The sequence below is a fragment of the Giraffa tippelskirchi genome, chromosome 7, assembly GCF_054371585.1.
Source record: "Giraffa tippelskirchi isolate mGirTip1 chromosome 7, T2T-mGirTip1v1.2.pri, whole genome shotgun sequence".
Taxonomy (NCBI): domain Eukaryota; kingdom Metazoa; phylum Chordata; class Mammalia; order Artiodactyla; family Giraffidae; genus Giraffa; species Giraffa tippelskirchi.
In genome coordinates, this window is record NC_137281.1 from 51,189,298 (window position 1) to 51,216,505 (window position 27,208).

Sequence of the window (27,208 nt, forward strand, 5' to 3'; positions counted from 1 at the left end):
TTGAGACTCTATTCTTATTTATCCCTGCTTCACAGATGAGAATGTGGAAGTTCACGGAGGTGAGTGGCTTGCCCAAAGTCATATAAACATAAGTGACGGAGCAGAAATTTGAACCCACTTAAGTCTGACACCAAAGTCAAAGCCCTACTACTATGTTATTTTTCCCCCGGGTGTTTACCTGGAGATCCAACCCTGTTCCTATCCAGATGTCCCCAGGAGCTGCCAACTCAACACATCCAAGCTGGACTATTCACCTTTCCTAAGCACTCCTCCCCTGACTGGTGCAATCCATCTCCATCCTCCTAGGCTAGACAACTGGACTCATGGGGATGCTGAGTCTTGGCTCTGTTTTCCTTCAAACCACACCTTCTAATGGTTGTTTTCCCCCCATTGCTATTATACTGCTCTAACTCATGCCCTCATTTTTGGACCCATGGGAAGCCACCCAAGTGGCACAGTTTGCTGGAGAGCAAAGTGGCAAAAGGAGAATGGGTGGAGAGGCCAGAGTCTCAGTCTCGTTTCTGCCGACTGCAAGCAAGGGGATCTTTGCCAAGTTCTCACATCTGTGGGAAGGGGGTATCATTAGCAACCTCACAGGGAGGTTGGGAGGGTTAGAAATAGCACATTAAAGCAGACCCTGAGACGCACACACTCATGAGAGTCCCCTTAAGCAGTACAAGTTCTCACTCATCTCTTTGTGCCTCAGTTACCCTAGTCTGTAAAATGAGGACAGTAGCATGGGCCTCAGAGGTGGTGGGGAGATTAGACAAATCAGCATCTGTGGCCCATGAGGGCAGCACCTAGCATGCAGTGAGCACCAAGCAAGCACTGGCTGTCCTCACCAGCCCTCCTCCCCCTTCTCTAAAGGCACAGAGCAGCCATCACCATCGCTTCCCTATTGGTACTTAATAAACATTCATGGTCACTTTCTCTCCCCAGGAAGGAGCTGGGCTTACTCTTGTACTCATTGCTTTCCCTCTCTAGCTGGCCTGCTGTACCACACACAGAAGGGCTTCAAAAATACTAACTGGGTATCTATTAAGGACTGTGCTTTCCTTAGAGGGATTCTCTGGCTAGCTATTTTATTTTCCTAGCCTTGTCTCTTTTGTTTTTCTTTTTTTTTGCCCTTTATATTATGGGCACATCTGTGCAACTTCACAAGGCCAATTTTAAAACCTCATAAAATTGCTGGAGGTGGGAGATAAATGCCCTGTTCTGCTGGAGTTGGGCAAACTGAATGGCACAGCAGCCTCCCCCATACTTTACAAGAAGCAAACAATAGCAACCAAGGTTTGTGGACAGTGTGTTCAGACAGAGACAAATAGGAGGTGGCCAGGGCTCCAAGGAGCTGGGCTTCTAGAAGGGGCTCTTTCTGGGACTCAAGTGACCAGCTCTTCATAGCTGAGTCTCTTGGTAACAATCCCAGGACTTCAAGTCCAGCAAGGTGAAGCTTTGTCCTAGGAAATGTCTCAAATCCCATCTGCTCTGCTTGGAGCTAAATACTATGACATCGTCTTTTCTAGATTTAGAGATGAGCTGTCAATCACAATGAACAATGTTCATCTAACTTCATTCTATCCCACATGCAAAACCCCCTTCTGTGAATCTCTGTACCATTTACTTGTTCCCAAGAAGCATTTTGTACTGCACATCCTGGCAGTTGTGTTGCTAGGCATGTGGAAGTCATTTATATCATGAGTTAGTGAGCTGCTGTGAAAATGACCATGGTTAATTAAGTGAGAGATAAACTCTCTTTTGTGGTGCCAGTGGGTTTCCACACTGGTATGTGTTCACCAAGATCCTGTTTTCTTTTGAGAACATCAGTGGCACACTGTGGGTTCACATTTAGCTTTCTACCTATGCTTAACTCACAGATTCACAGAGAAGAAGAGGAATTATGGAGTTTTTCCAGTCCAGGGACAGCAAATATACTCCAGCCCTAGAAACATCTCTAAGTGATCAATGGATAGTAGCTTTCAGAAGCACTGTCTTGGGAGAGATATTCGGGTCAAGCAGGGTGATTAGCAATATCTGCAACGTATATGGTGGTGGAGTAGGGCAGCACACACGCCACTTACTTGCCGTTGCAGACTGTTTAACCCCTCTCATCTGCAGATAAGGAAGTTATGTGACTCTTTCAAGATCACACAGACAGCGTTAGCAGGAGGGCAGCACTCATGATGCCATTTGTACTGTCTCTGCTCCCCAGCTGTGGGATTGGTGTTCACTCCACCACTGAACAAAATTAGCAGATGAAGCAGGGTTATGGGGAGTGTGACAGATGGAGAAAAGCAGTGGGAATCACAGGCTTTGATAAACTGGGTAAGAGCAGGCCAGCAGCAGGTAGGAGAAAAGGCTAGTCTAGTGGCACCAAGCTGGGGACACACCATTATTATTGTAATTATTTTGCCAGGGTCTTGCTGTGTGTCTTCCCTTTCTGTAATTGAGAAAGCCACAGAGTCTCTGAGCTCCTGGTGAAGAAGTAAGTAAATTCATAGTAACCAAATGTCCCTGGCTGACACAATCAGGAAGCCTGAAGAGCAGTTTGTGGCATTCCTAAAGTCACATGTGTGCAGGGGCAGAGATCTTCACACAGGGGCATGTAGAAGGGAATGGACACCATGGCAAAGGAGCAGCACCATATGCCATGGTTGTCTCACATACAACTCTAGCGTGCGACTGTGGTTCTCACCTGCACAACCTCCATTTCCCTTTCTTAGATGACAGCATCCTAATTTGAATAACTAACTCTTTCACTCTCAGTCCATATATTCTAGGTGGGGCTGAACTCATCCTGATTTCAGGATAAGGCATGTGCCTCAGGCTTGGCCAAGAGCGTCAGGATCCAATTGTCACAGAAACTGAATCAGGGATGGGAGCATGCTCTGAGGAGAGCCACCGAGACTTGATTTCAAGCTTGTGGCATCTCCTGGCAGTATAGGAAGAGATGCTCTTTGAGATGACTTCAGACTGGGAAGATGACGTGAAGCTGCTGAGACCACATCAGGAAGCAGGAAGGGCTGTGACTGTCTACAAGCGAAGTCAGTGGAAGGAAAGTGGAACCACAAATGGAGAAGGAGCAAAGCTAAAGTCATCATTTGGGCATGGATGCACAGCCATGCTAGCAGGCAAAGCTATCCCTGAGGTCTCTGTCACATGACCCAATCAGTTCTCCTAGCGACGCTGTTTTGTTTTTTAACTTACGTTTCTGTCATTTGCAAACAACAAAAAGACTCTTGACAAATAACAAGCCAAAGACCCATCTTCCACATAAGACACACAAATCTCAGTGTTCCTCCTTGGACCAACTTATCCTAAGTGGTTACATTACCTGCAAGGAGCCCTGGATGTCTTTCCCTCCAACAATCACGAGTTCTGCCATGTCTTCTGCATGGGGAGTCCGGGCGTGAACGAATAGAGTCTTGCCCACAGCAGTTATGTTTCTCAGGGCGACTAAGCTGCCATTGTTGTTCACCTTGAAGTATGGGCTTGAGACCTCATAGTGCAGCTTGTCATTTCCCTTGCAGTCACTGAAGGTCACTGGCAAAAACAAAACAAATGAACAGAAACAGAAAGAGTATGAGTAGGCTGGGAAGTTTAATGCTGGAGCTGTCTTTGACCTTTAAATATGACTTACCACTCTGCACCCTAGATCCACGAGTGCTGCCCCCCACCCACAGCACCTCTTGTGGCCTCATGGCTTTGACTGTGCGAAGGACTCCACTCAGTTAAGACTTCCTTAATCACCTCCCATGTCCCAGGCAGGTGCTAAGCCTTTTAATGCACAAAGAGAACCTCTTATACCACATTAACAAATTGAAAAATAAAAACCATATGATTATTTCAATAGATGCAGAGAAAGCCTTTGACAAAATTCAACATCCATTTATGATAAAAACCCTCCAAAAAGCAGGACTAGAAGGCACATACCTCAACATAATAAAACCCACAGCAAACATTATCCTAAATGGTGAAAAATTGAAAACATTTCCCCTAAAGTCAGGAACAAGACAAGGGTGCCCACTCTCACCACTACTATTCAACATAGTTTTGGAAGTTTTGGCCACAGCAATCAGAGCAGAAAAAGAAATAAAAGGAATCCAAACTGGAAAAGAAGAAGTAAAACTCTCACTGTTTGCAGATGAAATGATCCTCTACATAGAAAACCCTAAAGACTCCACCAGAAAATTACTAGAGCTAATCAATGAATATAGTAAAGTTGCAGGATATAAAATCAACACACAGAAATCCCTTGCATTCCTATACACTAACAATGAGAAAACAGAAAGAGAAATTAAGGAAACAATTCCATTCACCACTGCAACGAAAAGAATAAAATACTTAGGAATATATCTACCTAAAGAAACAAAAGACCTATATATAGAAAACTATAAAACACTGGTGAAAGAAATCAAAGAGGACACAAATAGATGGAGAAATATACAGTGTTCATGGATCGGAACAATCAATATAGTGAAAATCAGTATACTACCCAAAGCAATCTATAGATTCAATATAATCCCTATCAAGCTACCAACAGTATTTTTCAGAGAACTAGAACAAATAATTACACAATTTGTGTGGAAATATGAAAAACCTTGAATAGCCAAAGCAATCTTGAGAAAGAAGAATGGAACTGGAGGAATCAACCTGCCTGACTTCAGGCTCTACTACAAAGCCACAGTCATCAAGACAGTATGGTACTGGCACAAAGACAGAAATATAGATCAATGGAACAAAATAGAAAGCTCAGAGATAAATCCACGCACCTATGGACACCTTATCTTTGACAAAGGAAGCAAGAATATACGATGGAGAAAAGACAATCTCTTTAAGTGGTGCTGGGAAAACTGGTCAACCACTTGTAAAAGAATGAAACTAGAACACTTTCTAACACCATACACAAAAATAAACTCAAAATGGATTAAAGATCTAAACATAAGACCAGAAACTATAAAACTCCTAGAGGAAAACATAGGCAAAACACTCTCTGACATAAACCACAGCAGGATCCTCTAAGACCCACCTCCCAGAATATTGGAAATAAAAGCAAAAATAAACAAATGGGACCTAATCAAAATTAAAAGCTTCTTCACAACAAAGGAAACTATAAGCAAGGTGAAAAGACAGCCTTCAGAATGGGAGAAAATAATAGCAAACGAAGCAACAGACAAAGAAGTAATCTCAAAAATATACAAGCAACTCCTACAGCTCAATTCCAGAAAAATAAATGACCTAATCAAAAAGTGGGCCAAAGAACTAAACATACATTTCTCCAAAGAAGACATACAGATGGCTAACAAACACATGAAAAGATGCTCAACATCACTCATTATTAGAGAAATGCAAATCAAAACCACAATGAGGTATCATTTCACACCAGTCAGAATGGCTGCTATCCAAAAGTCTACAAGCAATAAATGCTGGAAAGAGTGTGGAGAAAAGGGAACCCTCTTACACTGTTGGTGGGAATGCAAACTAGTACAGCCACTATGGAGAACAGTGTGGAGATTCCTCAAAAAACTGGAAATAGAACTGCCATATGACGCAGCAATCCCACTGCTGGGCATACACACTGAGGAAACCAGAATTGCAAGAGACACGTGTACCCCAATGTTCATAGCAGCACTATTTATAATAGCCAGGACATGGAAGCAACCTAGATGTCCGTCAGCAGATGAAGGGATAAGGAAGCTGTGGTACATATACACAATGGAATATTACTCAGCCATTAAAAAGAATACATTTGAATCAGTTCTAATGAGGTGGATGAAACTGGAGCCTATTATACAGAGTGAAGTAAGCCAGAAAGAAAAACACCAATACAGTATACTAACACATATATATGCAATTTAGTAAATCGGTAAAGATAACCCTGTATGTGAGACAGCAAAAGAGACACAGATGTATACAACAGTATTTTGGACTCTATGGGAGAGGGCGAGGGTGGCATGATATGGGAGGATGGCATTGAAGCATGTAAACTATCATATGTGAAATGAATCACCAGTCCAGTTTTAATGCATGATACAGGGTGCTCGGGGCTGGTGCACCAGGATGACCCAGAGGGATGGAATGGGGAGGGAGATGGGAGGGGGGTTCTGGAAGGGGAACACATGTACACCCATGGCAGATTCATGTCAATGTATGGCAAAAACCAATACAATGTTGTAAAGTAAATAAATTAGTTAATTAAAACAACAACAACAACAACAAAAAACAAAGAGAACCTCTTCCCTGTTTCCATACTGGGAGCAGAAGATATTGCAGACAAGGCTGGGAACTGAGATGGAAGGCCCCTTGTCACCTCTCATCTAGGTTGAGACCAGCAGTGGAGACAGGTAGGAAATGAAGGACTTAGCCATGGCCTCCCCTTAGTTCCCCGGGCTCTATGTACAACCATTCATGAGATCATTTAGCCTCTTGTACTAAACTTTCACTTAGCTCATTGGTGAAGTCAGGGGTGTTGCCTTTTCTTCCCTCAGAATCCCTATAAGCTTTGCATAGCCACTAAGTATGGTTGGGATCTGTGTCTGAGTTTGAATGAAGTTTTGACAAAGAACAGTTATGACTTAGCATTTATTGAGTGCCATCTGAGTGCCAGGCTCTGTCAAAAGGACTGTACATTCAGTCTCTCCTTTTAGGCTCACAGCCATTCTAATTTACAGCAGCATTTCCCAGGTTTATTTTTATTATCTCCCCCGACCCAGAAGTGTTTTTAGATATTGTTGTCTAATTGTCACCACTCTCATGCATTGTCAGTGTCATAGATCTATTGTATATCTGTTTATTTACTGCATGTATATCTGTACTCTACACACACACACAAAGTACAATTGCTTATCTTTCTCCCAAGAACCCGTGTCACTCCTTTGGTGACATAGAGCCCACTGAGAGTGCACAATCTACACACATCATTTCTATATTTTGGGAGAAAAGACTGAGCCTTGGGGAGAGACTAACATGCTCAAGACCACACACCCAGAAAAGGCAGACACCTGTTCTCAGTCTGATCAGTCTGGATCTACAGTTGAAGCTCTCAGCACATCCATTTCCCAGAAATGGGTTAACGAGAGGGAAAAGAGCTGCTGCCCCATCCTGACCCCCTCAGGCCTCTCACCAACCCCTCCAGGTCATCAGAGGTACCAGGTGAGGACATTCTGAGAGACAGATCTACATTTAGGACCTGGCACATAGTAGGCCCTCAATAGATCTTTGCTCTCTTCCCGACTTGTGGTATCAAGTAACTAGGGTTGCATAACTGGGTCTTGTATATTTTAGACACATTTTACCAGTCCAGGAATGAGTGCTTTAGACTGGGGGCATTTTTCAAGGCTATGAGAATAGTCTAGAGAATTAAAAAAAAAAATAGCAATACCTGCCCTAACTCCCAACCGAGGTTCTGACAGAGCAGGACTGGGGTCCAGGCACTGGTATCTCTTTAAGATTCCCCAGATGAATCTGATGCAGCCAGGGTCAAACACTAGGACCTTGGACAATGGATTGCTTGTCAAGATGCCAGGTTTCCACATTTCCCAGCGATTCCTGGCATGGAGAAGGGGTTGGGGACCTAGCATGCCAGGAACTGTTATTCCCATGTCCTGTGAAGGGGCAGTTTTAAGAGTAGGAGTCTAAGCCCCTTTCCAATCCTGGCTCATTTCTAGAGGCCCTGAGATTGTGAACAAATGACTTGTCCCTTGAACCTCAATGTCTTCATCTATAAAGTTGAACTGTTACAAGGAAAAACCAATTATGGCTCCATTTCTTTTACTTTAACCTTTGCTTCTTGTTGCTTTCGTTCACTAAAAGGATACTGTCCATACATAATGGCCTGCCATGGTGAACCCTGCCCCTCTGCCTGAATGTTAAACCAAAATGCGTTTGTGCAGGACCTTGTCTATCTGTGGATGGCTATAGGAAGGAAGAAATTAGCACACCCCCCCCCCTTCCCCCCAGGCTTGTCATTCCAGGAGATATATGCAAGATATAAGCCTTTTTAGTTTGCTTTCTCAGCCCCCCAGCCCCCCTCCCCCATTCTATAGAAGAACCTAGCATCCAGACCCAGACAAGATGGTTTTATTTTGAGACATTAGTCTGTCATCTTCTGTCTGCAGGCTTTCTGAATAAAGCCATATTCTTTGCCTGAACACCCTGTCTGTAGACTTACTGACCTGTCATGCGGTGAGTAGAGTGAGCTCGGACTCAGTAACAGAACAAATAACAGTACCTCCCCTCATAGATACTACAATTCTTATGATAAGCATTGAACAAGATAATAACACTTAAAGCACTTCAGACAGACCCTAGTGCTATTACTGAAATGCATATTTGTGTGCCTGACAATACCATACCTTGGTATTGGCCTTGGTATTGTGAGGCCGAACAATACCAAAATATCAGTGTGGAACAGAGAAAGGTTTCCTGCAGGATCCTGCAAGGAGACAGGTGGGTCATAAACCCCAAACTGCCCAAAAGCTCTCTGCAAAGCCCTTTTATAGGAAAGGTGAGGAAGAGGCGTGGGTAGTTGTTGCAAACTTCTTGGTGTCAGATCCTTTGTTCTTGAACCATCAGGTCATGGTCAGGTAACAACATTCCTCTAAACTCCCACCAAACAAATGCTATTCTCTGTTCTGATAAGTACGGGTCAGGTCTCTCAGCACAACTTTCACCCTCCAAGGTCCAGGCCTGGCTGAGAGGAGTGGGTCCCTGCAGGCACTGGTTACACTGCCCCAGAGTGTTTGCCCAGCACCCAGTCAGGGTCTTCCTGCCAACATCCAGGCCTGGCTGAAGAGGCAGATCTCAACTGGTGTCTCCCTCAGGGCCAGGTCCCCAGACCTGCCGAGCCACCATTGCTGAGGGAGCCAGGTGCCCAGGACCCAACTGGCTTCAGGCTCCTCAGGCTGCCCAGTGGGGGCCGGTCCTGGAGACGGCTGCTGCCATTAGGTCACTGAGGTGGGGATGGGGGAGAGGGTCACCACCACCTCAAGGCCTGGGCCTGGCCAGTGGGGGGCCTTGGCAAGGACTCTGGAGCCCCCCAGGACACAGTCCCCAGCTTGTTCCCTGGGCCCCCAACTCACCCAGGCCAGGTCTGCCTCTTACCTCGCTCTCCATCTGAGGACCACCACTCTGAGGACTGTTGGCTGAATGTCCTACTAATGGCCGCTTGTGCAGTTATTCAAGGGGAGGAGCCCACTGTGGTGCCGACCAATGGCTGAGTGACTGTTTAATGGTCCTGTGGTAACTGTTTCCTGGTAAGGGGTTAGGGGTTATGGCAGGCAGCAACAGCCACGAGAGTGCTAGGGGTTGCGGCCGGTGGCAGTGCTCTATTACGATACTCCATGAATGAGAATTGCTATTATCAATTTTCCTGTAGTTATGGGCATTGAAGGAGTTCCCTTTCCTTTTCTACACAGCTTCCTTCTTCTAGGAAGGAAGACTGCCTCCTGGGTCCTTCTGCCTCTGTCCAGTCAGGTACCAGTGCTCTGGACCATGTGGTTACCATGGAGATGGTTACTACAGATATTTCTGCTGAGGCTAAAGCAATGAGGCAGATGATTCTGATCCAACCTTGCCCATCTTTGGATCCTCCCACTTTCCTTAGCAAAGCTCTACCTATTTCACTTGAGAGATCATGAAGGGAAAATAACTTCAAAGGAGTGAAATTATAGTGTCTGCCCACAGTGGTCTCCACAAAGTTGTCTAAGGTATTCTTTTTTCCTAAAAGAACAACGCTCTGCTGAAAATTTTACATTCGTGATTGCAATGAATCCTCACATTATCTATCTGGGGTGAATACTTTTTTTTCCTTCTGGAAGCTGAGACTTAACAGAGTCTGAATGAGGTTAAGGTCAGTTAGTCTCGGTCGTCTGCCTAAGCGAATGTGTTCCTTCCTTCAATCACTTAGCTTCCAGATTCACAATCTAGCCATGCTTTCATACCTGATCTGTTATTCCCTTAACATTTTTCTTTTAATCAACTCACACTTTTATTTATACAATTATTTAAAGATAATCTTTATAGTACATGATGAATGTGCTAAATGTATTTTTCTAAAAATATTAAATTTAAGGAGGCAAGTAAAAACATACAAATAGTCCTTGTATGGACTAATGATGTGTGTTCCATACTTCAGAAATGCTGGCTTGGACTAAATTCCTCTCTCATTTAAACAAATTCATGCTTAGGTCCACCATCCTCAGGTTTGTAATCTAGGAAGGCTCTGATATAATTATATTGGGTTGGCTGAAAAGTTTGTTCAGGTTTTTTCTGCAACATGTTATGGAAAATCCTAAATGAACCCAATATAATTATCTGATATAATCTAGGAGGGTTTCTGATATTTGAAATAATATTTATAACATAATAATATAATATATATATAACATATATATATAATATATTATATATATTATAATGTCAGGTGAGTGAATTCTCCTCGGTTCTGTCTTGTCTCAACAAAAATTTGAAGCGACGGATGTTAAAGCCCTCAGTGTGTCACAACTCTCAGACAGACTGTGTTATAGCTCTTGGACAGATCAGTGTTACAGCTCTGTGTTACAGCTCAGTTTTATTTAGAAAATAACAGGAAAATACATCCTTGAGACGTGAGGGCATGCCGACCCAAAGATGCGAAGAGGAGAGAGAGAGAGAGAGAGAGAATGTGTGCGTGCGTGGGAGAGAGACCCCTGGCCCTTTGGCTCCTCATTTTATATGTTTTGCTCCTACCCCTGGGCCTGCTGTATGCAAATTGGGCTAGCCAGGAGTGCTATTTGTTCTACCTGAGGTCCTCACTCTAGTCCTTGGACCTTCCTTTGTTCTATTTTCAAGGGCTGCCATTCTGGACTCCTGTTTCCTATTCTCACTACCTAAAAATAATAATATAATATATATAACATAAGAATATATATAACATAGATAATGAGGTCTTGAGAAAGACAGAAACCTCAGAGAAGGCACAATCTAGACCAAACCAACAATCGCAATTTAATACTTAGTCAAAAGAAAAATAGGTCACCACACTCTTTGTTTCTTCTTCCTCCTGAAGGAAACAGACCCTACTTCCCCACTGACTGTAATCTCACCTTAAATTTCCTATTAAAGGGCACAATTGATAGCACCAGCCCTGCATCATTGTGTTACATTATGAACCTTGTCGACACAATTAAGATGTCAGTGATTCTCAGAGACCAAGCCAGTGCATGCTTCAGGGTGCAGAGTTCAAAGAACATGTAAAGGATGAAATGGAATAGTTTATGTCTGTTTTGTAAAAAAATAGATGTTTCTATATAGACAACCTCCTAAGCTCAGAATAACACCATGAGGATAACTGAAAAGAAAAATTATAATAAACAATTAAACTTGTGAACAAATATTGAAAACCTCCATCTGAGGGGGAAAAGGAGTTATCTGTACTATTCTGCACCTACAAAGAACTTCCTTACATAGTTTATCACTATGGCATTTAAAATAGCTATCAGGAAAAATATTATACATATAATACACTGTACATGGGGATTTATTGGAATCAATTGTGCAACATCATTCTTTGTGATAATCTGTGAACACCCCAGGAGAAGAAAGGGGGAAGTGAAAACTCCCCACCTGGGGGAAAAATGCAAATTAGATGAATGGCACCACTCAGCGTTTCAATTATGCTTTCAGCATGTTTCCACTCAAAATGTCCTCTGGGCTTAATGCAAATGTCACGAAGAGACAAACTTTAGCTGGGAGACAAAATAGCAACTGAAATGGGAAGTGTGATACATGAATTAAGGGGCTTAATCTTCATGACCCTGATTTTATGTTTTTCTATTTCTTTCTTTTGAACGTGGTTCTCAGGGATGGAAAAGACATAGATTTCTTACCATCTAGAAATGTATGAGGAAGCAAATTAAGCTGGATTATGATCCCAGGAAAGCATAAAAATGTAGATAGATTTAAATTTATCTGCAAAATATAGAGCAGTCCTACTCATGTAGATAGGTACAAACTAAATATGGAATTTGTGCTATTCTTAAAAGTGTTCTGGGGTGATTCTGTGATCCATGCACTCACATCTTACATGGGTAAACGGTCCTAAATACATTATTTACATTTTGTGGAGACTTGCAAACTGGTCTACACAGAAGTTTCAGGCCTCTCAGAGTTGGTGGCCAGACTCTGCTTGCACACGTGTGTGAGGATGTGTGATGACCAGTAGTAGTGTGGGGTCAGTCATCTTGGGAGCTGTGTTCCTCCCAGATACAGACATGCCTGGATCTACTTCTAGCAACCTATGCTTGCACACAGAAAAGCATGGCTTTATTTCAGCAGTATGCTAGTTTTTAAAAAAAGTAGATTGTACATTGCTTACTCTCTCTTAAGACTGTACCATCTATCCACATACTCATAGCTCAATTAGTCAAACAATTCAGCTGCTCCATTTTGCACGAAGGACCTGCATGTTGGTTGATCTGTAGAGTATTTGCTAGGGCGTGGAAAGCCATGCCTTTCTAACAACTGAAACAGCACTTAGTTCAGAAACATCAGATGGACTCTCCCCAGGATACAACACATCATTTAATTGCTTTTTGCATCTTCAGTATCCCACTGGGGTCCAACTTCCTTTGAAAGAACTCAAAGGACTTTAGTCCAGAGGCTCTATGGATTCGCAAGTGAGAGAAACAGAAAACAATTCCTTTGGTTTCTCAGAACACCCTCATTACTCAAAGCTTCTAGTCAATCAAGGTTTCATTAACATACGTTCAGTGCCACCCACACTGGGACAGATCCTTGAATGATAATACATCCTCCAGCCTTCATTCAGTCTGTCCTCTTGATTCCTGAATGCACAGAACCATATCCTGTGTTCCATGTTTGGCCTGGAGTCAGCATTGACATCCACAGAGCTTCTGTAAGGTTCTGGGCATGTTCCTAACCATGACTGATTAGCCCAGCAGTGGATTTCACCTCCAGAGGCTTTGTAGATTTGACAGGTGCAGAATGCACATAAAATAGTCTTACACATCTCATGTGTCAATCTCAAGTTTGATAAAATAGAGTTTCAATTCTATCATGTCAGCCAAAGACATCATAACGAATGATTCCATCAAGTGATATTCAGCAAAAACCTATTTTTTGCCATGTAAACCCTTAAGGGGTTTACAGAGCCCACATCTGCTTTCAGGGGATTTCCTGTGCAAACCATTAAAAATTGAGCTGCTAGCTCTGGATAGTCTTTTCTGCCAGAGTCTTACATTTTCCTCTTGCTATTGATTTTTTTTTTTAAACACAGCAAGTTGTTTTCTGAAAAAAAAAAAAAGTGTTACGCATTTTCAATCCTGTGGTGGTTATAATCACTATGAATTTGTATCTCAGATTGTAATTTATATGGCACAGTGCTCGACACAGTACATACTCAATTCGTTTGTTGAATGAATAAATAACAGAACTGCCATTTGGCAGCAAAGCAATTTTAAATTCCTCAAACAAAACGGAGGATGGCCCAAATTCACCTGAAGATTTGAGTAAGTCAATGTGAAAGCCACCCACTCAGTGAAACAGAAATCACTGATTCAGCAACTTTGCGAATCACCAAGTCTCAGATTACTGACTCTCTCTGTTTTCAGATTACTAGTCCATGGTTCTTACTTAGTCCTTAGTTTTTTATTTATCTAGTAATTACGTGCACACATGTCTCCCTTTCTGAGTGTCTATAGGGTAAGTTAATGAGAAAAGAGATTTGTTCCACTATAACTTGTATTTGGTCTTGGCTGTTGGAGCTGTCTGGAGACATGAAGCAGAATGTCTTGACTAGGCCTATACTGAGATTCATATCCTGATTGTGTGTGATGCTCTGGCAGTCCTGTGATTTCCCAAGCACCCCTATACTCCATGAGATGGCATACATGTGGAGGAAGGGACCTTTAAGAAGGTGGACCACTTACATTGCTCTGGGGTCTTCTAGAACTAAGCAGAATAAAAGCCAAGGAAGGAAGATGGGTTGTGATACTACAATTGTGCAGGTGGGAGCTATACATTGCTGCAGTGCAAATATTAATATTTGCATGATCTTGTTATTGTCCAAATACTAGAAAAGCCTGAAGAAATTCAGGGTACCATTTGGAAGGTCCAGTTATTTCTGAGTGAAATAATTTGCTGATCATTGGATACTTTCAAGTAGCACTTAAATGACTGTTGAGCAGGAATGTTTTGGAAGAGATTCTAGCATTGGATGCTGTTTCTTACAGCTCGGAAAGTCTATTATTCTAAATCACTATATATCCATCCATTAACCCATTAAAAGTATCATTTGACCACTTATGGCATGAAAGACAGTAGGTAGAAAGGGATAAATGCCAACATTAAGACAAATAAGGTGGATTATCTGTCTTCCAGATATTCAGAATCCAGAAGGTTGGACCATAGTATCATTTGGAGGGCTGCCCTTCTGAAGGACAGGTGTCCCGTTTCTTCATTGTGTCAAAAGGCCAAATACCACCACAGGGCAGATCTTAGAACAAGCAGATCATCTCTTCATATAACATATTATTTCTGACAGTAAAAAAAAGTCAACCAATGAACAAGTTTATAATTACCAGAAACATCCAAGGTGAGGGGTTATCAACAAGTATATCTCACCTTATTGAAGAGCTGTACTACTCTGATCACACGGACCACAGCCTTGTCTATCTCAATGAAACTAAGCCATGCTGTGTGGGGCCACCCAAGATGGATGGGTCATGGTGGAGAGGTCTGACAGATTGTGGTCCACTGGAGAAGGGCATGGCAAACCACTTCAGTATTCTTGCCTTGAGAACCCCATGAACAGTATGAAAAGGCAAAAAGATAGGACACTGAAAGATGAACTCCCCAGGTCAGTAGGTGCCCAATATGCTACTGGAGATCAGTGGAGAAATAACTCCAGAAAGAATTATGGGCTTTTTTTTCCCCCCCGGAGCCGTGCTGGTTCTGCAGCTCTGTGGCAAGCTGCGGAGTCGGGGTTCTGTTCCGCAGGATGGGGTTTGTTAAAGTTGTCAAGAACAAGGCCTACTTCAAGAGATACCAAGTGAAATTCAGAAGAAGGCGAGAGGGCAAAACTGACTACTATGCTCGGAAACGACTGGTAATCCAAGATAAAAATAAGTACAACACACCTAAATACAGAATGATTGTTCGTGTAACCAACAGAGATATCATTTGTCAGATTGCCTATGCCCGTATAGAAGGAGATATGATAGTTTGTGCAGCTTATGCTCACGAACTCCCAAAATACGGTGTGAAGGTTGGCCTGACAAATTATGCTGCCGCATATTGTACTGGCCTGCTGCTGGCCCGCAGGCTTCTTAATAGGTTTGGTATGGACAAAATTTATGAAGGCCAAGTTGAGGTGACTGGAGATGAATACAATGTGGAAAGCATTGATGGTCAACCTGGTGCCTTCACCTGTTACTTGGATGCAGGACTTGCCAGAACTACTACCGGGAATAAAGTTTTTGGGGCCCTAAAGGGAGCTGTCGATGGAGGCTTGTCTATCCCTCACAGTACCAAACGATTCCCTGGTTATGATTCAGAAAGCAAAGAATTCAGTGCTGAGGTACACCGAAAGCACATCATGGGGCAGAACGTTGCAGATTACATGCGTTATCTGATTGAAGAAGATGAAGATGCTTACAAGAAACAATTCTCTCAGTACATAAAGAACAACGTAACTCCAGACATGATGGAGGAGATGTATAAGAAAGCTCATGCTGCAATACGAGAGAATCCAGTGTATGAGAAGAAGCCTAAGAAAGAAGTTAAAAAGAAGAGGTGGAACCGTCCCAAAATGTCACTTGCCCAGAAGAAAGATCGGGTAGCTCAGAAGAAGGCAAGCTTCCTTAGAGCTCAGGAACGAGCTGCTGAGAGTTAAACCAAACCACAATTTTCTATCAAGATTTTTCAGATAAGACAATAATAAACTTATTGAACAGGCAAAAAAAAAAAAAAAAAAAAAAAAAAAAGAATTATGGGATGGAGCCAAAGCAAAAACAATACCCAGCTGTGAATGTGACTGGTGATAGAAGCAAAGTCCGATGCTGTAAAAAGCAATATTGCATAGGAACCTGGAATGTTAGGCCCATGAATCAAGGCAAATTGGAAGTGGTCAAACAGGAGATGGCAAGAGTGAATGTCAACATTCTAGGAATCAGTGAACTAAGATGGACTGGAAAGGGTGAATTTAACTCAGATGACCATTATATCTACTACTGTGGGCAGGAATCCCTTAGAAGAAATGGAGTAGCCACCATGGTCAACAAAAGAGTCCGAAATGCAGTAACTGGATGCAATCTCAAAAACGACAGAATGATCTCTGTTCGTTTCCAAGGTAAACCATTCAATATCACAGTAATCCGAGTCTATGCCCCGCCAGTAACGCCGAAGAAGCTGAAGTTGAATGGTTCTATGAAGACCTACAAGAACTTTTAGAACTAACACACAAAAAAGATTTCCTTTTCATTATAGGGGACTGGAATGCAAAAGTAGGAAGTCAGGAAACACCTGGCGTAACAGGCAAATTTGACAATGGAGTACAGAATGAGGCAGGCCAAAGTCTAATACAGTTTTGCCAAGAGAACGCACTGGTCATAGCAAACATCCTCTTCCAACAACACAAAAGAAGACTCTACACATGGACATCACCAGATGGTCAACACCGAAATCAGATTGATTATATTCTTTGCAGCCAAAGATGGAGAAGCTCTATACAGTCAGCAAAAACAAGACTGGAAGCAGAATGTGGCTCAGATCATGAACCCCTTATTGCCAAATTCAGGCTTAAATTGAAGAAAGTAGGGAAAACCACTAGTCCATTCAGGTATGACCTAGATCAAATCCCTTATGAGTATATAGTAGAAGTGACAAATAGATTTAAGGGACTAGATCTGATAGACAGAGTGCCTGATGAACTATGGACAGAGGTTCGTGACATTGTACAGGAGACAGGGATCAAGACCATCCCCATGGAAAAGAAATGCAAAAAAAGCAAAATGGCTGTCTGAGGAGGCCTTACAGATAGCTGGGAAGAGAAGAGAAGCAAAAAGCAAAGGATAAAGGGAAAGATATTCCCATCTGAATGCAGAGTTCCACAGAATTGCAAGGAGAGATAAGAAAGCCTTCCTCAGTGATCAATGCAAAGACACAGAGGAAAACAACAGAATGGGAAAGACTAGGGATCTCTTCAAGAAAATTAGAGATACCAAGGGAACATTTCATGCAAAGATGGGCTCGATAAAGGACAGAAATGATATGGACTTAACAGAAGCAGAAGATATTAAGAAGAGGTGGCAAGAATACACAGAAGAACTGTACAAAAAAGATCCTCATGACCCAGATAATCATGACGATGTGATCACTCACCTAGAGCCAGACATCCTGGAATGTGAAGTCAAGTGGGCCTTAGAAAGCATCACTATGAACAAAGCTAGTGGAGGTGATGGAATTCCAGTTGAGCTATTTCAAATCCTGAAAGATGATGCTGTGAAAGTGTTGCACTTGATATGCCAGCAAATCTGGAAAACTCAGCAGTGGCCACAGGACTGGAAAAGGTCAGTTTTCATTCCAATCCCAAAGAAAGCCAATGCCAAAGAATGCTCAAACTACTGCACAATTCCACTCATCTCACATGCTAACAAAGTAATGCTCAAAATTCTCCAAGCCAGGCTTCAGCAATACGTGAAACGTGAACTTCCAGATGTTCAAGCTGGTTTTAGAAAAGGCAGAGGAACCAGAGATCAAATTGCCAACATCCTCTGGATCATCAAAAAAGCAAGAGATTTCCAGAAAAACATCTATTGCTGCTTTATTGACTACGCCAAAGTCTTTGACTGTGTGGATGACAATAAACTGTGGAAAATTCTGAAAGAGATGGGAATACCAGACCATCTGACCTATCTCTTGAGAAACCTGTATGCAGGTCAGGAAGCAACAGTTAGAACTGGACATGGAACAACAGACTGGTTCCAAATAGGAAAAGGAGTACGTCAAGGCTGTATATTGTCACCTTGCTGATTTAGCTTATATGCAGAGTACATCATGAGAAACGCTGGGCTGGAAGAAGCACAAGCTGGAATCAAGATTGCTGGGAGAAATATCAATAACCTCAGATATGCAGATGACACCACCCTTATGGCAGAAAGTGAAGAAGAACTAAAGAGCCTCTCGATGAAAGTGAAAGGGGAGAGTGAAAAAGTTGGCTTAAAGCTCAACGTTCAGAAAACTAAGATCATGGCATCTGGTCCCATCACTTCATGGGAAATAGATGGGGAAACAATGTCAGACTTTATTTTTTTGGACTCCAAAATCACTGTTGATGGTGATTGCAGCCATGAAATTAAGACACTTACTCCTTGGAAGGAAGGTTATGGCCAACCAAGATAGCATATTTAAAAGCAGAGACATTACTTTGCCAACAAAGGTCCATCTAGTCAAGGCTATGGTTTTTCCAGTGGTCATGTATGGATGTGAGAGTTCGACGGTGAAGAAAGCTGAGCACTGAAGAATGGATGCTTTTGAACTGTGGTGTTGGAGAAGACTCTTGAGAGTCCCTTGGACTGCAAAGAGATCCAATCACTCCATCCTAAAGGAGATCAATCCTGGGTGTTCATTGGAAGGACTGATGTTGAAGCTGAAACTCCAATACTTTGGCCACCTCATGCGAAGAGTTGACTCATTGGAAAAGACCCTGATGCTGGGAAGGATTGGGGGCGGGGGGAGAAGGGGATGACAGAGGATGAGATGGTTGATGGCATCACCGACTCAATGGACATGGGTTTGGGTAAACTCTGGGAGTTGGTGATGGACAGGGAGGCCTGGCGTGCTGCGATTCATGGGGTCTCAAAGAGTCGGACATGACTGAGTGACTGAACTGAACTGACTCTCTGAAAATTGCTTAGAAAGTGAATTTCTGTATATTTTTTCTATATTTTATTATAAATTGGATGTGTTTTTCTAGACAATGTTTTGGCCTTAAGTCCCAACAAAATTATAGAATACACATTAGGAGCATTTGAAGGGATGAATTATAACTTTTAAAGGTAAATATTATCCTAATCCATAAACTAAATAGTAAAAGTATGAAAATCTTGTGGGCCAATTTTTTAATTGGCTATGAAAGTCTGAAGATCTAGTTATAATGATGGCTACCATCAAGTTAGCAGAACTAAGCATCGTAGACCTAAAGGTCCTTCAGTTTTGACTCATTCTCTTCTTTAGAACTGAAGCAGGATAATCAGCTATTCTCTTTCTGGGTTCCCAAAGAAGCTCTTGGGTTTTAGAAGGGATGAGGTGATGATTTGGAGATGAAGGCAGGTGGGAGAGTGGCAATGGTAACCCAAACTTAGAAATAAATTAAAATGTCTAAGATGAATAAACAGACATAATAAGAGTCTTCAGGGAATGTGTATTTAATTAGCTTCTGATTTAAAATTCTGAACTAGATTTTAAAATGCTATCGTGAACAGAAAAGATGGTCTATAAAGAGTTCATAATCCGTAATCTGAAATAGCACTCAGTAAACACTGATCTATAAGTATTCAAACCTGGAAGAGGGACTTCCCTGGTGGCTCAGTGGTAGAGAATCTGCCTGCCAATGCAAGAAACGGGTTTGATCCCTGACCTGGGAAGATTCCGCATGCTGCGGAGCAACCAAGCCTGTGCACCACAACTCCTGAGGCTACGCTGTAGAGCCCGGGAGCCACAACTACTGCGCCCATGTGCCCCAACTACTGAAGCCTGCACGCCCTAGAGTCCACGCTCTGCAATAAGAGAAGCCACCGCAATGAGAAGCCTGCACACTGCAATTAGAGAGTAACGCCTGCTTGCCTCGGCTAGAGAAAAGCCCGGGCAGCAACCAAGAACCAGCATAGCCAAAAATAAACAAATATATATAAATAATATAAACAAACAAGCAAACAACCTGGAAGACGAAGCGGGAAGGTTCTAGGAGAGGAGAAACTAACCACCAAGCCTTTAACAGAGTACTGGGAACATAATAGATATTCAATCAGTGGTGCTCCCCACCCCAATCTTCATGTGATATTTCAACTGTTACAGAAGGGGAAATGCAGTCCACTTGGAGAGGTTGAGTTGCCTATGGTGCAAAGGTTAGTGATAGAATTCAAACCTAGTTCCACCACACTCCAGGCTTTTCACTGCACCGCTCTGCATCCTTTGACTGTTGTATTTGAAAAATTCTCCAAAAGCTAGTAATTAAAGAGGAATTTTTCACATGAAATATAACAAATCAATCTTTATTGGGTTAGCCTTCCAATCCACTTGATGCACAAAAATGGACAAACTGATTGGGTATCAAGAATTCATAAAATGTCAGACTTTGGTTTATGACCTAGCTGAGAATGCCACGTGAATGTTATCATTCCCTCTAGTTCACACTAGTTCAGTGAACATAAGTGGCTGTTGCATCAAGTGTTAAAGAGTTTTGATTCACTATCAGCATGCATTGGGAATCACCAACGCATTTCCCTAGATCTTCAAGACACTCTACAAACCCATAATGCTAATTTTTCATGGGTGATATCTACCTTCTCTAATAGTTACCATTTTGGCAACCCACTCCAGTGTTCTTGCCTGGAGAATCCCAGGGATGATGGAGCCTGGTGGGCTGCCGTCTATGGGGTCGCACAGAGTCGGACACGACTGAAGCGACTTAGCAGCAGCAGCAGCACAGCTAGATACTTAACAAACATTTCTTTCAGTTCTCTAACAGTTCCATGAAGGTAGTGTTTTATAGATGAGGAAACTAAGACTCAGAGAGATTAAGAAAACTTCTTTGGGCTGCACAGCATTAAGTAGCAAAGCTGGAGCTCTGTTCTTTATGTCTGTTCTAGAGTCCTGTCTCAGGTCTTGAGGGAAGAGGCAGGATCATCCCAGGATGGTGAAATTCAAAGTAAATGTTAGAAGTTTATTCCAAACTTTAGAATATTTTATCTAAATTTTATTCTAACTAAATTTTAGTAGTTTAGAGCCCATGGATTAACAGGAAGCTGGTCTGCCTAAAGGTGAAAGAGGTGTCAATGACAGAGATGAGTAGAATGTTGAAGCCAATGATTAAATCCATCAGGAGGAAAACCCATATAGCAGAAGCCAGAAGACCCTGTAGATCAAACCTCAGGGAATACTTGAGCTCTGAAAAAGGTTTAGGAAAATACATGAAGGAGACCCAGCCAGATCTTTATGCAGCCCCAAAACATCTAAAAGTATTCAAGTGCTTTTATTAGCATGGTTTCTTTAAAGGATGAAAGAAAATATGTGTGGAATTTGCTACTATTGATCTGTCTATAACTTTTATCAAAGAACTTTAGAGATTTGGACTTTGTGCAGACCAATGCTCTGCTATTCTACTACAGAGTCATCACAAATCCCCAGATTACAGGAGATAAGACAACATTGGGAAGGGGAAAAATAGCATGGAAGTTTGATCCATGATCTTCAGAATGGTTTGATTTTCATTAAGACTCGTAGATGGTCTGCGGACAGTGTGTGGATGGGTATCTTGTGTATGAGAAGTCCTGAGGCATTTTGAACACCCCATCCTGCATTCCCTGTGCATACCTAGAGTGTTTCCATGCAGAGATGTCCTTGTGCTACCTGCAGAGTAGTGTTTGGGGGCTCAAGTGTTTGTTGCCTGAGGCAAGAATGAGTACCCTTCCCAAAAGGTATGCCTGAGGTATTGAGAGGTTGGTGACTTCATAGCCAGAAGGGATGCCAATCAAACTGTAACACAGTGCCAAACACTGACTTTTGCCCCTTCCCAATTTTCTCCTGACCTAGGCTTTGGTAACCTAACCTGGGAGCTTCCTACAGCTTCATCTCCATCTCTCTGGCTATGCTCTGCACTAACCCTGGTAAAAGTTAGTAGTCAGGAATATTAGTGGACTTTCTATGGTTGTAACCAATTAATTCACTCACCTCCTCCCTAATTGCAGTGGGTGAGATGCTCACCAGCTGTGATTACAAATTGGTTCTGTCTAGTTGACAAGACCTTATCAGGAAATTAAAATAAAGCGATCCAGCTTACAATACATGAAGCACAATTAATTATTGCATACATATATGGGTTTCTGATGTAAGCAAGGAAATGATCAGCCCTCTAGGTCATGCCTATTCATCCTCCAGTTGCCAAGAGATTTTTATTGCATCCCTGATGCCATATGGCATCGTCTCTAGCTTTAGCCTCATGGGAATGTAGGAGGCGGCCTGCCAAGAGTATCTCATCACTTGTTAAAGGTACCCCGTTTTCCTGTGATTTCTTCTCTTGACAACAATGGCTCACATTCATTTCCTGAAGAAGTAAAAGCTAGCACAGCTGAAGGCTTTCCACCCTACCTGAATTATCAGGGGAAGTGCATGAGCCAAACGTAAATCAGCTTTCCATCAAAAGTGGCAACTTTTGCAATTGAAGGATTCTTATAGGGGATCTCAAGTATATTACTGTGATTACAGAAGGCCCCATGTGTCTGGAAGTGTTCTTTTTGCACCTACCCACGGCAAGTCTCAGGTTCCGAGATTTATTGCTCGTGCTTTTTCTTTATGTATATGTGCTGCAAGCTGAAGCATCTGGTCCCACACAACTGTGATATTTACAATAATGAATCACAGATGTTTAAAAGGATGTAATCTGAAAACACTTAAATGCTAAGATGCTGGAAACTTACTGCAAACACTGTGAAGAGAGGACCTTTGGATTATGTTGATTTTCTGATACGATCACTTACGAATAGGACTTGACATATCCTGGGAAAATACCAGACAGAAAGGAATGACTTCTTTCCACTTTGAAGAAGTGTTCCGAATAATCAAGGAACTCCAGGGGTATAGATTTGGTTATTCTATAGATTACTGAACTGCAGCCCCTTCGAGAATCAAGCTGGAACTTACTGTGCACCCATCTTCCAACACATAGTATTTTAATGGCCATTTCCAAATACAAGACAACATTTTTAATTTCACTGGAGTGAAAAGGGAAATGTACCTTCCTTCCATCCCATATTGTCCCATCAGCCACACAAATTGATGTATATTCTACCAGATTAACAAGCTATACACACACAGATATGCTACAGTAGTTCTGCTCATATACCTATTACAAACTTTTTATGTCAGCCCATATAGAAGTACTTCATTCTTTTTCATGACTAGATAATACCACTTAGTATGAATACACTATCATTAAAGCAGTCTCCTGCTGCTGGACACGGATATTTTCTGTTTCATAATTACTAACCGGTTGGTAATAAACACCTTTAGGCCTGACTTTGTGTATATATGCAAGCATTTTACTTTCTACAGTTGAGACCCATCTTAGAAACTGCTGATTCAAATGAAATGCCCATTTAAAATTTAGTTAGACTTTGACAAATCATCCACTGGAAAGATTTTATGGCCTTGGACTCTAATCCAACATGTAATAGAGTTCTCTTTCCTCACACTAACAGTGGATAATATGAGATTTTTTGCCAATTTGAGAGTTGCAAAAAAGTATATTGTTAATTTGCATTTTTTCTGATGAATAGTGATGTTAGCCTTGGTCTCATACTACTGGCCATTTTAATTTCATTTCCTGTAAATTTCACGGTGTGCACCAATACTTAGGAATTTAAATTGTCATCTCTTGTTTCTTTGTTTTTCTCTCTACTAGACTGTGAGCTTCTTTAAGCAACTATGTCTTGCTTGCCATTCTACCTTCATTGCTCCACAGAGACTAGGCACATGTGTTTTGTGGAATGAATACATGTTTGCAAGGATGCAGCTGATGTTTCTTCCTACTACTACTACTACTACACAGCTGCTTAACAGAGTCTCCCTTTCAAAGAGAAAACTCAGTTCAGCCACCTTCTTCCTGGTTTCCTCTCATATCACTCCCCCACCCTCAACAAGAATAAAACCTTCACATTTTCAAGGGCTTTATCAACCTAGTAACTTTTGTGTCTCTAGTGTGTACTAGCATAGAACCTGAAAAATGGTAGGCACTCAGTCAATTTTTTCCAAATGAATCAGTCTTCGATGGATGATCTGTCAGATGGTTCCTGTATCAGATGTCACACTGGCACCCAACTTTGAAAGGTGGATCGGAGCTTTCGATGTTATTTCTGCTCTCCTGTTCATCTCCTCTGCTGATGGATAGAGGGAGCCTTGGGGCTCTTGGTGAAACACTTGATTCCACTTTGTGAACCAGGGTTTGGGGTGTGTATAGAACCTGTGAAAGGGAAATGCTATGATGACCCCAGAGGATGGGCCTCATTGCCTTGGTTTGTTTATTTGTTTGTTGGGGGGGGGCAGCTGTATAGAGAAAGGTGCACTGCAGACTTTCTAGAGCATGTCCAATTGAGATGTTGAATCCATGAGATGAATTCATACTGATATACTGACATAAATCTCTAAAATCAGCTGAGAGAAGCAAAGAGCTTATAGGTCATCTTACGGCCGCATGTCCCTCTAGACCAGGAATCAGAAACTTATGGGCGGAAGGCCAATTCCAGCCAACTCCTTCTTTTATAAATAGAGTTTTTATTGGAACACAACCCTACTATTTGCTTACATGTTGTCCATGTCTGCTTTTGTTCTACAACTGCAGGATTGAATAGTTGCAACAGAGACTGTCTGGCTCACAAGCCTAAAATATTTACTCTCTGGATCTTTCCTGAAAAAGTTTGCTGACCCCTGCTGTAGGCCAAGGTCACATTTTTCTCCCCCATTTTTCAAGAGATCTACTCTAAGCCACCTGAGTGCTAAGGCAAGCAAACCCTCCACAATGGATTTTGTGCTCTCAGTCGCATGATTAGCCACAACGACAATCAACAGAGTGAGGAAAATGACTCACACTCAACTAAATGTTATCTCAATGCCTGTGTGTTACTTTTAATTTTCAAAAATAAAGATCTGCTGGGAGATATTTTCCATCCAAAATAGAATCCCGAGGGGTTTAACTTTTTAAATAAACTTTTTAAATCCATTATTTGCAGTCATTAAATATATGGGCAAGCACTCATAGAAAAGATGAATATACCCAAAAGAACAGAAGGGAATTGTGTATATCTATATTTTTTATGTCTCTAAAGCAATAATTTAATTTAGAGCCAAGAAATTAGCTGAGAATCATGCTTTTGCTCAAGCTCACACACAAAACTGTTTGTCTTCAAGGTCTGTTTCACACACATAAAGTGATCTGTCATTTTCCCATGTGATTTGTCATTAATTTTTGTTTCTTTCCTTGTAGACAGTCTATCATTATTATCCCCCAAATGACTAAGATGTCTGATTTTCTTCACTCTGTAAGTGAAGCCATTTGAAGACTTAGCTTCCTGGAAAATGAAATGGGAATTATCCAACCCAAAGGTAGTAAGGAAATAGTGGTTTTATTTTCTCTGATGAGGGCTTGGTTCATTAGCAAGAAGTAAATCGCTATTTGTTTGAGTAGAGAGTCAAAAGAAAGAAATCAAAAATCCCTCAAATTGCTTTAACATCTCCACAAAGTTAGTAGCCATATTGCAGCAATGCAAAGGGATAGTTGCTGTGTATTTTAAGTAGTTAAATACCCCACGAACTCAGAAAAGTACCACATTTGAGCTACATCGCATATTTCTTCTATAATTTTATAAGTTTGAATTGGATGGTTTCCTGATTTCTTAATGCTTTTTAAGCCTGGGTATCATAGATATGAATTTTTGTTCATTTAAAGGGTACTGAGTAAGGAGGACATAGTTCTAGGCTAGGGAGTGGGTATAAAAGTGAAATCTGGTGATAATTAACCAGAGTGCGGGAGGAATGAAGGGAAAATGAGGTAGAGCTGTTGCTCCCTCTTTCACCAGTAACAACTTTGAAAACATTCCTAATAGCTGTAATGAATAAAACAGCTGCTGAACTCAACCCAAAGCCCTCTGAGGAAGATGGGCAAGGGCAAGACCCTGAGGTCTATTGAGCCTCCCATTGGGTTTGGGTGAGGAAAACACAGTGGTTGCTAAAGAGCTCTGCCTAAATAAATAAAGGTTAGTTCGGAGAAAACAGGAAATCAAGTGAGAAAATGTGAGGAGCAGAATTGTGGGGGGAAGGAAGCGGAAAGCTGGAGACGTGGTAGAAGATCATGAATGACTTCCCTGATCCGCAATTCATCAGTAAAATTCAACTTCTTCATAAATGATGTGTATGGTGTGGGCTTCTTGTGCACACTGTTTCAGGGGCCATGTTTTATTGTTTGCTTGGTTTGGTCAAGAATGAGGCAGCCTTTAAAGCATAGGACCCAGAGGCAAGATAGGCTATGAAGACACAAGCCTCCAGGAACTGGTGTAAGTTAGGGAGGCGGTTTTGGATTTTCACACTGGATTGAAGTTAGAAACTCAATTCCCATTTAAATAACCCTCCAAAGGTTAGAGTGGGTCTGTGAACACTGCATTTACATCTAATATTTATTCAACTCTTTCTGTGAGTCAGGCAGTGAGTTAGGACTTTGCATGCATTATCTCAATATCTTATTAATTTTTCACAACTACGTGTCATATTAGTATTATCTCCCCACTTCACAAATAAAGAAACTGAGTCCAAACGGAAGCTGTGCGACAGGCAAATCTGTGAAGCTGTGCCTATGTAACAGGTATAGAAGCACTCGAGCTCCAAACCAATCTGCCCAACTGCAAAGCTCACATCTCTTCCTATTTGCCTCTGCTGTCTCTCACCTGCTCAGCAAACTAGTCTCAAGGATTCTATGGGTCCCATATGCATAAAACAGAAGAAAGTTCAGACCCTGTCTTTAATGATAATGAGATAGTCAGTGAGTCAGTCAGCCACTTAAAATCAGGTGACAGTGCTGCATAACTGGGAATACAGGAGAAGTGGGAACTAAGTTCTCTGGGAAGGAGAAAAGAACGAGAGGTCTTGTTTGAGCCTGAGCCATAGAAGGTTTCATGGAAGAAATGGCTTTGAGCTTCACCTTGAAGGATGAACAGAACCACATAGTTGTTTTTTACAACTGACTGCAAGCAGGCACCACTACTGGTGACCAACATCAAAAATGGACTGATAGATTTCACCAAAGGATGTGTCTAGTCTCAAATGCACAAATTATCTCTAATTCCTTTATAAAGAAAAAAAAAGAAAAGCAACTCTTTGATTCAGTAGGGGTCTGGGCAGCTATCTAGAGCCTTCACCAGCCATGTTTGTTACAGATCCATCCACATGA

The 27,208-nt window shown here is 41.9% G+C and overlaps 2 protein-coding genes across 8 annotated transcripts in view; one reads left to right on the forward strand and one right to left on the reverse strand.

Annotated features, from left to right (window-relative positions):
* The window catches only part of CDH13 (cadherin 13), a 1,025,542-nt gene that overhangs the window by 646,420 nt on the left and 351,914 nt on the right, over positions 1-27,208 (reverse strand). For 5 of the 7 annotated variants that reach the window (XM_081514130.1, XM_081514131.1, XM_081514132.1 and 2 more), the window contains one exon: positions 3,332-3,540. In XM_081514130.1, coding sequence (XP_081370256.1) covers positions 3,332-3,540 — 209 coding nt within the window. Of the gene's footprint in view, positions 1-3,331; positions 3,541-9,099; positions 9,485-27,208 lie in introns of those variants that run through there. The other 2 variants (XM_081514135.1, XM_081514137.1) reach the window with 1 other exon arrangement.
* LOC145514951 (large ribosomal subunit protein uL18) lies at positions 14,930-15,994 on the forward strand. Its single transcript, XM_081514143.1, has one exon. The coding sequence runs from the start codon at positions 14,996-14,998 to the stop codon at positions 15,887-15,889; it is 894 nt and encodes a 297-aa protein (XP_081370269.1). The 5' UTR covers positions 14,930-14,995; the 3' UTR covers positions 15,890-15,994.